Source organism: Sesamum indicum, linkage group LG4, assembly GCF_000512975.1.
Source record: "Sesamum indicum cultivar Zhongzhi No. 13 linkage group LG4, S_indicum_v1.0, whole genome shotgun sequence".
NCBI classification, from domain to species: Eukaryota; Viridiplantae; Streptophyta; class Magnoliopsida; order Lamiales; family Pedaliaceae; genus Sesamum; species Sesamum indicum.
The window spans coordinates 8,614,071-8,626,907 of NC_026148.1; the positions used below are offsets into that span (position 1 = coordinate 8,614,071).

Sequence of the window (12,837 nt, forward strand, 5' to 3'; positions counted from 1 at the left end):
AGCTCCTCTTTACAGATTGAGTTTTGGACATAGCTAGTTATTTGTAATGGTACTGTAATTGTCACGGTCCAATATATGTACTAACAAGAGTTTCAATTTTGATTTTCATGAGCAGGATAGTGTAAGATGAAAGCTACTTTTAGTTGCTTCTCACATGGAATAAGAGAAATGTTTAACTCTGGTTTCAATTTTTATGGATCCTTCTGTTCTTTGTTGGATGGTATAAATGTATCTGTAGTGTCTCTTGGCAGTGGTTGACCTATGGAAATCCATGGCTGTGTTCTTGATGGTGCAGGATTTCTAGTATTATGTTCTGCCTTTCAGGCATTTGATCGTATGTAAGTGATCAGTTGTTTTAAAAATGGCGCGAGTAATCAGTACATTCAGGTTAGAAGGCACAGGTAGGGATAGTGAAGGATGCTTGAAGTGGAGGATCTAGGGAGCAGATGTTGTAAACCAATGAGAAAAGAAGAATTACTACGTGCTCGTTTTGAACTCAGCATGTATAGCTTGTTTACTGTCTGGATAGTAGATTGTGTATTTGCTGCACTTAGCATACTGTGAACTATCGACATGTTCTATATGTGTATTAGCTGAAAGAGGTGAGACTGGATGATATTCGAGATGGTTTGCATGAGCCTTATTATAGTTTCTCTTTTCCTGGATGTTGTGTTAGAGACTCTTAGTCTTAGCTTTTCTCCTCTGTTCTCTGCAGAAATGATCTTGACTTTCCAATCAATACCAACTTAAGTTGTTTTACCAAGGCTTATTGTAGGGAAGTTGATATTGATTGGTGCGAGGCTGCTACTACATGCATTTCCTGGGTCAGGTTTTTATAGAGGTGGAGTTCTCTGCGTGGCCCTATTTGAGGCATTCTCAAGTATCATGATTAGCAATTAAAATGGTTTTGAGAAAGCTTTTCAGGCATGCAAGAGAAATGGGAGCTACCATTTACTATGATTATGACTGCCATTTCCAGGACTAACACAAAACCACACGAAACATTGTTCAGAAGATTGTGCACAAATTATCCAATAGACTATGTTATCATGATCATGGACCAGTTTTTGTCATTTGGGACTTCTCTTTTTTACCTTAGTTACTTGTCTGCGTATTCTATTTCAAGGAAACTTTGGTGCAATTCTGGGTTAAAACTCTTTTGGTCGTGTACGACCATTACACGTTTCTACGTTGTTTGTAGGGACAAATTAGGTACAATATAGCTGGAACTTTTGGAAACCCGAAAAAGTTACATAGCTTTTCTCCTTCTTTGGAGCTTTTTCCTTCTCCAAACTGAGAGCAGAGGAACTGTTCTTGTTCTTACCTGGACCCTGTTGATTGCGCAACTCACCATTTCCACATTCTTTATTGGCAACTTTTTGGGTATGTATTTCCGCAATAAAAAAATGAGACTTTCTCGAGCTATCTGGTGAGGTCCCTGGAAATTTTCTTGGCCGAAAGAATCTTTGAGCAGAAATTTGTGTTCACGTATTTCCTTTGGACTGAGGTTATTTCATCTCTTGGTAGTTGGTGGGCAAGAACGGATCGAGCAGGTGTCGAGGTGGGCTAGCCACTTGTCCTGTGACTCGAATATTATGCATTATCTGTTCAAATTTAAAGTTCGGCCACATTTTCTAAAGAGACTTGTTCAAATACTTCTTATCTCTTTGTTTACGAGGTTTTGGGGCATAGAACAAATTTATTTGGGTTCGCACGAGTCGAAAAGGCGATATACATCTACTTCTGAGTTTGAGACATGGAGGGTCCATAGTGTTTGATTAAAGTACTTCACAATAACTAAAGAGATGTTGACATGGAAACGCAGAATTTCCTCAATCAAGAAAGCAGCAGTAAATACATTTCCCGCCTTTTTATCTTTCCCTTTTCACCTTTGGAATCTCCACTTAAGCGCAATACATATCCTGCTACCACTTTCTCCACAGTAACAATCAAACCGCCAAGATTGAATGCTTTCCTCCACACCCATCTCTGGGAGAAGATCCACCAAAAGACTCCAGAAATTTACATCTTTTTCCACCACCATACATGTAAAGCAAGCAAAACTGAGCTAGAGGCCATGTAAAAGATATGATTAAAACAAGTAACTATTACAAACTTTTCGTCTCCATTGGTATATGTGACTGCTACTTTACATTTACAAACTGTAATAGGGAAGCCCAATACTTAACAGAAAACCAAGCATTTGACACAATATGGAGAAGCTTATTGTTTATATACCATCCATTTTAGGCATGAATTCTCGCTTTTCAGATTGTAGTAGAACACTGTGAACCTTGTTTGGAACTTAAGGGAGGTGAAGGTATACGTCCAAATGGCATGATAGCTATACAATTTACGATAAACCTGTACCTTCCTGAAACCCAAGTTCCTACTTTCCACCTGAGCCTGCCCATTGCTTTGAAACTTAAGACCAATTTTCCAGTGCCCTGATCACGTTGAACTTCATAGGCAAAGGATGGAGCCACAGGTTGCTGGTTTCCGACCAACGATGCGCTAAGCAGGTTTGTTTCTTCATGGCCTTGATAGAATGGAGAGATTGAAGTTTCGGGAGTGATCTTTTGGCCCTTGTAGGATGCATATAGTAGGAATTCGTCGTAGTAAATTCCAACTTTTTTGTTTGGATTATTGGATAGGAGAGTCAGCTGAATAGAGGAATTGAGCAGGGATGGACCTGAGAGATTGAGCTGATTGATATCAGCTTCTTTGAGGGAAAACTGAGGCTTTGTGGGGTGGAGAACAAGCCAAACAAGGAATATGAGGGAGAGAATGGAGAGGAAGAGTGTGGATAAGGAAAACAAGAGCTTCTTGTTGAACTTGTGGAGGTTGATTGCTTGCTTGTTGGCACAGTGTTTGGGAGACTTTTCATGGATTTGAGACATTTGCAGAGGCAGAGAGAGGGGTAGGGGTAGCGAAAGGGAGAAGTTTGGTATGCTAAGGAAAGGGAGAAGTTGAAATGATGGGGGTTATAAAGAGGTTCAAGGAAAAGCAGCAATTATTTTGCTGATAGCTGCTTTTGAGTGGCAGTTCAAATTTTGGAGGTAGCTGTAAAAGTTACTTTCACCTGTGAGCTTCTTGGTTACACCTTTTAACTAAAAGCTAGACTTAGTTAATAATCACTTTCACAGCCAAGAACAAGATTTGGGTCAATTTTGTTATGTTCTTAAAAACATTTGAACGGTTGTTTTCTACGTTCACTTTCAACTGTTATTTGGTTCACATACAATCCAAAGCCATCAATAGAAGATAAGTGAAACCTAACTCTCATGTTATAAACACACCAGATGGTCTTAGAGATAAAACATAGGTTTACAACGTTAACAGCACCCTGTGGAGCTCCAATAACACGAGCACCTGTTTAGAAGTGACATGTTGTGTTATCGATGTGGGACATATTATCTTGCGTAGATTACTCAACCTTAAGAAATTTAGTTGTTGACAAGATATTCACGATATTTATAATGATTGCATGAGCATCTAGAAGGAACATTTCCATAATGATTCATGAATATGCATGCACTTCACTGTCATGCATATACTTTAGTAACTATATCTTGAAGATCAATTTTCATGGACTCAAGAGATAGATCTGCCTCAGTAGGAATCTTATGGAGCTACTTTTAGAATTATTGGGAACAAAAAGTTAATCACTTTTTAAAGTGCTATAAGAGATGGAAATAGCTAATAGCCTTTTTTATCCATTAGAGTTAAGTGAGAAAGTGTGCTACTGTCAAAAAGGGGTTACTCCCAAAAACTTGCTTCATTTCAATTGCAATGATTAACTCAGAAATTTTTTACATGAGGCCCTTGTAGAAATGTTAAAGAAATGTAGACTTGAATTTGAGGGTGTTGAAGCTGTTATTTCCTTGTATATCAATACCATAATGAGCTGTGCAGAAAGATAATTCAAAAAGTAGAGCTAGACACGGAGAATCTTGGACATAGACTTTGTAATAGCCACTAAGACTGGGGGGAATGCCTTCCATTGGTCATTGCTTTTGTATTAAGGAACAGGGTTTAGGTGAACATTAGTTGTGGTCTCATGCTGATCACACAAGCTGAATTTCTGTCATTTTGAATTTTTCTGTTTGTATGTATGTGTGTATATATATGAATCATGCTCGTTCTTCTGTTAAATTATGAATATGTTGTAAAAGATCTGATTTCTGTGAACATAATTCTGATTTTCCTGGCATCAGGGAAGGCAAGATTTGATTGAATGCAGGGGGCCCTCCAGTTAGGAATCTTGTTCAAGAATATTTCCAAGTCCGTTTAAAATAAGGGTGTAAATCATCATAATTGGAACTTTATGTCAAGTTATTATTGAGCCCTTCAATCAGGAGAAAGCATGTCTACCCCATCATTCTGAGTGATTTCTCATCCCAGCTTACCATTTCTTGAATTTTGTTCATTTCAACTTTGTACATGAGAAAGTAAGTGCAACTATCACCTCTGAGTAGATTGACTTGAAGAAGGAAAAGAAGGAAATTTCCGTGGGAGAGTGGAGACTAGCACTTGGCACCATTGAAAATGACTCTGATATGATACCCTATGATCAAAATCAGTACATATTATGGGTGGTAATGAGATAAGGTTTCTCACTTTTTGCTTCTAGTTGTTGGCTGTTTGTATTTGCCTTGGCATGCCCACTGAATCTACACTATCTCATTTCTTGAACTATGTGGATCTCAATTTTAGCACTGTTTCCTTAGCTACTACTCAAGAGAGACAATTGTGGTTGCACAGAATTCCACTTAACAATATTTTTGGGGAATCTTGTTTAGGGACGTCCGGCCCTTATGAAACAGATAACGTTGTATAAGAAACAGGGCGATGAAAAATGAAACAGAGAACCCCATTAGTGCACTTGAAGAATTAAATCTCCATTTGGATGTGAAAATACACTAGCCATTACCATGCCACAGAACGAGAAAAACCTGAGGATGAAATACTGGATAGGTAAAAATAATATTCGAAGCAACTCAAGTTAAAAAAACTAAAAAGATGCTTGCTAAAGAGACTTGATATGATTATAATCAGCGATAAAGCATATCAACAAGTAGCAACAACATTACTGAGGTATGGGTATGAACAGCACATATGTATATGAACAGAAGAAGAGAAACAACAGCCTTTGTCTATGTCAAGAAAGCTTAAAACAGCCACACAAAAGAAATATATATATATATATATAAGAAAAGAAAACAACCTATAATACTTACATGATGATTCAGACATCTTTTGAGGAGGAGAAAGGTATTAGAATCATTCAACCGATTTACATTTGTTCTCTAATAGTTACATGAAGCTAAAGGAATCTAAGAGAAGTCAAGATCTAACTGATCACGTCTACTAGTTTCTGCCAAAATTTGTTCAGATTTGCTCCACTTAGAGGACTGATTGTTTAGCTAACCAGCTGATGAGTTCCCTGGTTGAGGATCATTAGGCACTTGACGAACAAACTGTCCTTTTACACGTGGGCGCTGCTCAGCCAGCTTTTTTCTGCTCTCATATCGCACCTGCAACAAAATCCAATATTGGTTAAGAAAACGGGAACAAGTTTGCGGAATTTCCCCAGAAACTGTAATGGTAATAGAATATTGTCACCTTTTTGAGTTTGATGTTAAAGTATACACTACGACAAACCTTTTCTAGGTTAGGACTTAGGACACCTTTGTACAGTATAAGTGGCATAGCCAAAGTTAAATTGTGCAGACTTGTTCCTTGTAATTTATTTTCTCAATCATTAAAAGAAAAGAAAATGAAACAAAACAAAAGTTTTGCTGAGTAGTGGTGAAGAGGGATAAACTGTAATCATGATGGACGATATAGATGGAGTCTTCTACATAGTACATCCTAAATCAAATCTTGATACATGATGAACCAGAATGCAGCAGGTTTCTGTTTATGAAATTAACAAACATTGAAATCCAAACTTGGTAATGAAAGAATCAATATACCTTCTTCTCAAAGCATCTATCTTTCCTCTTCATTCGAAATTTTGTTAGAGCTGCTTCTCTTTGCATGGACCGATGAGAGGATCCCTCATGAACATGGAAGCTCTCTTCATTACCACATTCTGATGGAGTCTTGTTGCCTGAAATCACATTGATCTTACCATTGCTGCCAGAACCTGTACTCTGATGATGGCTTACATTACTATTGCAGAAACTGCTAGTACCACTCTGATCATTTGCAGGAGAAACATGGCCTGGATCCTCCAAGTTTTCCAATTTATGGCCATGTTTGTTATCGGTTTGATCAATGGCATTACTGATTCTTTGATCCATAAGGTTATGAAATTGCTGAGAACTTGAGGGTTGGCAGTCTGATGAATAGAATGGATTCAATCGGGGCAACGATTCTGAGTGGTGAGCTGCACCTGGACTAGGCAGTGGTGATTGGCCTGATTGTGCACGATACGTTGGAGGCACCACAGAACCATAGTCTTTAAGTATATTCTCAAATCTTACGCCTCTAACGGGAATTGGATGAGATATTTCTCTGTTCTGAGAGTAAGAAAAAGTCATTTCCCGCTGTCCTGTTTGGACTGTAGCCACAGAAACATGTTTCTGAGAGCTTATTGTTGGACCATGTGTATCAGAATTATACTCTCTGGATTGTTGCTTCTTGGAATTGGTATCATGGTCTTTCGGTTGATTACAGGTACTAGGCGATGTGCAGTTCCGGAGCGGCAGTGGCTTATTTATATACCTGCATAAGAGTTGTTTCGTCATCAGACTTCTATTTGTCAAATGTTTGATGAGGTTGGTTCAAAATGAGAATGAAATTGTGAATATAAATATGAACATTTTTAAGCCTTATAATGAGCTAATTTTGTATTCGGAACAAAAGCAAAAACATTATACAGCATTTTTTTCTTGCCTCCTTTTAATCTACCTGTGTTTCTCTTCTACTATTTTGAGGTCATAAACTTTTTGGTACTAGGTATGATACATATAAATTCTTCACAAACTTCATACCCATCTCAATACCAACAAAACTACCACATAGAGTCATTTTCTAGTGGGATCATGCAATCCTCATGGTTAGGACAGAGTGATGACTACATTCTCCCTGAATGTCATCTCAAGTCGAAATATAACTTCTTAATTTACCACCTAGGGTTGTGAATTTTGCATTTCATGCCATAAGTTGGTTTAATTTTCCTACAAAATCCAGCAATATGAAATTATTTATTTATGAAATACTACAAAATATCAGTTTTTGGGTTTGCCTCACCACTTGGAATTATCAAATTATTTATGAAATTATCACAGATACTGCTTGAGAATTTCCCCCTATTTGAGCTTTTAGACGAGATGGTGTTGCTTCAAAGACCATTAAGCATTAGACATTCCACCTTGTACAAAAGTTAGACATAATGATTGAGAGATAGTGAAGAACTAAATAATACAAACTCACCTAGAAAACGCTGACGCACCAGAATGGTTTAATCTATGCCTTTCATCATTTACTTGAGCCACATGACCACTGGGATGATATCTTTTCAGAGACAGATCCAACTGAGGCAAATTATCGAACTTGTTTGTACTGAAATTTGATGGAGCACTCCCAAAAGTGCTTTTGAGGTGATTATCAAAAGCTCCAATCAAGTCAATGGCCTCTTTAGAAGAATCATCAAGGACATTATTTTTCTCAGAAACTTGGACAGTGGCATTAACTTCTTCCCGGCCATCGTCAGAATTCTTTTCCTCTCGTGTTATTGCATAATTTGCATCTACTTTGGGTACAGCCTGCGACTCTATTTTCAGAATGACAAGATGCAAGAGTCTTAAGTTTTTGCCCACTTATGGAGGTGAAAAGATAAATGAAAAATATAGAAAGTCAGTAAGAACATCACCTTCAGTTTCATTATCATGTGCTCGTCGTTTTCTACTTTCTTGATGACATCCTTCTTGTGTAGGAATATTGAAGTCATCTGAAAGACATTTGGTACTTTTTGGCTGAGAGAAGCAGTCAACTTGTTCACTGTCCTCGCCTTCAACCTCCAACTCTGGTTTTGAGCATGAGCTCTGCAGTTAAAAAAGCAAAGTTCTTATGAGTCTTGTCCAAAGATGGAAGTCAGGTCTATGCAGTGTTCAGCCATTAAAAGATCGTAAAAGAAATTTCCAATGATCCGTGGGGTCTAAAGAAAAGAATGAAAATATAGAGGTGGAGAGAATTGAACATACCTGAATGTCACTTCCCTTCTCAATGCACTCCCTATTTTTCTGAATTGTTGATATATAACCACTTGAATGGTTACTAAGAGGATTGTTTTCAGATGTGTCTTCATCCTTTTGTTGAGCTATACTCAAATCTGGAGGTCCAAGGCCAGCACCAGTGCTTGACTGAGATCGTGATAGAAAACAATACAATATTCTAAGACAATTGTAGAACTGCACAGAGGACCTAGCAAAAGAAACGAACTGCAATTATTGTAGAAACAGGGGATTGAGCTTACAGCTTGTTTCCTCCAAACGTGCTGCCACAAATTTCTCAGCTCATTTTTCCTGACTGGCTTGACAAGAAAGTCGGTCGCACCTCTCAGCATGCATTTATATACTGTACTGACTGAGTCTTGTGACGACATCACTGCAATAGCAATGAAATAATGTCAGAAAATTGAAGGTACCAGAACAAGAAACATATTGAACAATGGATATGACCGAAGTCTAAGGATATGAAGAAAATTGACTGGTTATCGTACTTATTACTGGAATATTTTTGCAGACTTCATGCTCCATAATTAAAGTGAGAAGTGCATATCCAGAGATTGAGGGCAATTCAACTTCTGTCAAAATAAGGTCTATGGTACGAGGTCTTCCTTTCAGTACTTCCCATGCTTTTAAACCATCAGGAACTGCAGAAACTGCTTCAGGAAAAGGGAGATAAGCATGTCTAACGGTAACATCAAGTCATCCACGAGCAAAAATAAATCAGTATAAGGTTATAATTATTGAAACTTGTCTCTGGACAATATGGTGAAGATAATGTTATCTGCTTCAAGTCATACAACAGTCTAAATCATCTTGCTACTATGTGGTTACAACTGTCCCATAATTTTCCTCGAGGCGCAATGTGTACTCTTAAGGAAATGGCTCAGGACCACATATCCAAAACAAGGATACCCTATTAACATTCAATGTTTTATATGACTGCAATTTGAGTACAGAGTCTAGACTGAGTGTTTATTTTCAATCACAATAAGATAGCTCTGAAACTTGATTGACACTGCAATGCCTATCAGAACTATGTCAGTATTACCAAACTGCTATTCTTGGCTTTATCCCTTATGCTGCTAAACTCGAAATAGAGAGTCAAAAAAGTAGAAATTGAGTGAAGTATAAGAGTCTAGCAATACAAAGCCCACTTCCATGATAAAGAGAACGAATCTGAGCAGTAAACTCATAGAACCCGCTTGCCATAGAGATGTTCAATTGCTACCGGATTCTGAAAGTACAGGACAAATATCGTTCAAAATCCATGTCTTCCTAATGTTGACCAACACACATCAAAGTCCATTTTTCCTGAGAAAGTTTCCGATTGTCACCATCAATACCATGATCCTAGAAATGCTAGATGTCCTCATGAGACAACAGAAATCCATTACCAGAGTTAATAACCGTAGACTTGCTCATGATGGAATGGAACACAGTTCAATCAGGCAAAACTTTCAAGATTGCGGTGACTGACACCCACGACCTACTGAGAATTCTAGTACACAGCACTCAGAAGCAGGTAAACTTTTCACCAGAAAAAACACGTCGTGCATAAAGGAGCACTAAACTCAAAACAAAACAGAGATCAACACATGAATATCATTTAAAGCTAAATCAGCTGATCAACAAAGTATACACACAATGTTAACAGCCAAAGTAAGAATCTTGCAAGCCAGAAAAACAAATGAACAAAATATTCATCATCCCTCAAATCCCAGATATCAAAATTCTCAAATTTCCAAATCCAGAATTAAACAATTCCCAGGACAATTTAAATTGGAAAACACACCTCTGTAGCTGCATTTCCTGAGAAGGGCAGCAATAATCTGCCTAGTGGAGTCATCAGCTTCCACCAACAGCACCCTCACCACCATTTTTGGGAGAAACCTCTCCCACCTCACAACAGAAGTAGCACTACCAGCCGCCGGTTCCGCCGCCGTATCTCCGCCTCCATTACCGGCTTCTGCTGTAATCTTCTGCTTCTTGTTCTTCTCTTCAGCTTCTTTTCCTGTCTCTGCTCCAACTTGTGTTTCTTCAACTGCTAATTCCATTCCACCTTCCCCGCCCACCACAACTTCTCCCATTTTCCAAGATTTTCTTGCTGATTTCACCGAAAGAGCATATAGAATAACTGTAGCAGTGAAATTTTAGTTTTCTCGAAACTTTTGCCTCTAGTTTTGCAACACATTCTCTTCATCTCAGCCCAAAAATATCTCGAAATGGAGACCCCAGTTCTTGAATTTTGATCCTGTGGTGGACTTTCACTTGTCCATCTTTAACCGCCTCGCATCTGATGGCTCACATTCGTTGGAACAATTTGCTTCTTGCTCTTGCAGTAGGCAGTATGTCTTTTATTTGGATCATCGAAATATGTCGTACTACTTTTTCACATTATACCCTAAACACATGAAAATTATGGTTCGACCCCAAAACTTGACTCATTCCGACAATTCAAAACCAACTCAATAAACATCACTAACATCTTATATTATCCATAACTGCAAATGTGATTAACTTTTGTATTAATTAGACAAAAAAAGTAACTATCAACTATAATCAAAACCATTCACACAACATATTTAAGCAAATAAAACTATAAGTAGGATATTAGGCATATTTTTCGTACACATCCAACATATATATTGTTTTTTTAATTTCAATAATAAAATTAATCCATGATTAAATATTTATCAACACACTTAAGATATATATCGCACAAGTCATGTCAAATTGTAAAATAAGGTATTAAAAAAAAAACTCAATCCATATCAAACATTTAGAAACTCAATACAAAAAATCAGACGATCACTTCATCACCGAATAACTAAATTTAGATTGCAGAATTTTGTCAATAAACTAAACTTTATATAAAAAGAGGGGGTTTACAAAATGTGATTTAACACTTTTTATAGGGTGAGATATATAAATACTAAAAGTTGGTGTACTAAGTGGTAGAAGTTGTTAATATCTAGAAGACTGTTATGAATGGCTGAAATTGGCCATGTCCCAACTCTCACTCTCAGAAAAGCAAAGAGCAAATGGATTGGATTTGGCTCTCTCTCTCTCTCTCTCTTGTTTTATAAGCACAAATTTATTTTTTTAATTGGCAAAGACTTTAGACAAGTGGACATTATTAATACTCACTGTAGAATATACTTTCCCAGGATATTTATGTACGGGCAGACAATTTGGTGAGGTGGGTCCCACGAGAAGATATTTTGGATCCAGTGGATAGGACCTTGACACGTGGAAAAAAATGACTCGAGTACTTTAAGTTTGTGGCTCTGGATTTGCCCAAATCCCCCCTCTATCTTCACTACATATTATTACTATTATTTTCTCCGGCAAGCAATCTATGATTCGGTGTGATGCTGATACTCGCGCTCCCATTGGTCACGAGTTTTGTGGCGTTCCATGTTTCTTCTTCTTTACATAGTTAGTATCATCAGCACTCGTCACCCGGAGGGGAAATTCTCTTCTTTCCAATATTTTCACCTTTTTTTTCTTTATTATTATTTTTTTCATAAAAAATTCTCAGTGACTTCAATTCTATCTACTATCATCAATAAAATAATATTGAAATCTCATAAATTATTTATAAATTAACCATCAATATATTCTTTAAATATATATTAATTATTAATATCAAATACGTATAATAAATTAATCAACAATTACTACTAAAATTAAACAGATGAAGCGCGAACCCATAATCAAGAGCTCATAAGACCTTCGTTGAGAGTTGAGAACAAGACAATATACTAAAAATCAAGGCCAACATATAAAATATCTCGAGATTTTCTAACATTTGGGATATGGTGAGTGGTAGTGTTTCTTAGAGTTTGTTTGTTCTTGTCTTGCAAGTTTTTGTAAAGTTCAATATTTATATCATTTTATTTGATTTTAGTACAAATCATAAAGACTTTGGATTAGTTGGAATGGAAATATAAAATTAAATATTTGTCCAAATAATATAATTATATAGGCTACTTTATAAATTGTATTTAAATTTAATTCAGTATTTTAAAATAGTTTGACTAATTAGGTCAAATTTATTTATTAGATGGAAATGGTAAAAATAATTGAATAGAAGAAAATGTGTGTTTTCAGGGTCACAGGTATTCTTTTCCCATTTTTTGTCTGCCTTACCTTTATCCAATTGATATTTAATTTGTGGGAGCCGACTGCCAGAGTTTTTAGAAACTGACATATGCCATTATTTTACTGGCTTCCTCTACTTAAAAATAATTCTAAGAAACTTTAAGGTAAATTGTATTCTGCCATCTAAATTATGTTCATTTTGACACTTTTGACATCTAAATTTTTTTTTTGTGTCAACTTATCATATCAACAAAATTTGTACTTTACTATATATGATCTTTTATTTTCTAAATTTTTTGCTGGAAAAATATCACAGCATATGTGAAAAATATCATATGCACACTGCATGTGATGTTTTTTGACAAAAAACTTGATGAAAAAATAGTTATAAATGGCAAAATATAAAATTTCGTAAAGTTGATGCTAAAATATTTAGATGCTAAAGTATAAAATCGATCATAATTCGAATGACAAAATATAATTAATCCTAGTT

At 36.5% G+C, this 12,837-nt stretch overlaps 2 protein-coding genes across 2 annotated transcripts; both read right to left on the bottom strand.

The window, feature by feature from the left end:
- LOC105160275 (NDR1/HIN1-like protein 1) lies at window positions 1,809-2,965 on the bottom strand. The gene has a single exon (XM_011077588.2). The coding sequence runs from the start codon at window positions 2,898-2,900 to the stop codon at window positions 2,268-2,270; it is 633 nt and encodes a 210-aa protein (XP_011075890.1). The 5' UTR covers window positions 2,901-2,965; the 3' UTR covers window positions 1,809-2,267.
- LOC105160276 (two-component response regulator-like APRR9) lies at window positions 5,186-10,704 on the bottom strand. The gene is made up of 8 exons (XM_011077589.2): window positions 10,033-10,704; window positions 8,732-8,893; window positions 8,486-8,616; window positions 8,214-8,372; window positions 7,883-8,054; window positions 7,444-7,783; window positions 5,979-6,732; window positions 5,186-5,537 (listed from the first exon to the last, which is right to left on the bottom strand). Exons 1-8 carry the CDS (start codon window positions 10,325-10,327, stop codon window positions 5,427-5,429), a joined length of 2,124 nt encoding a protein of 707 aa, XP_011075891.1. The 5' UTR covers window positions 10,328-10,704; the 3' UTR covers window positions 5,186-5,426.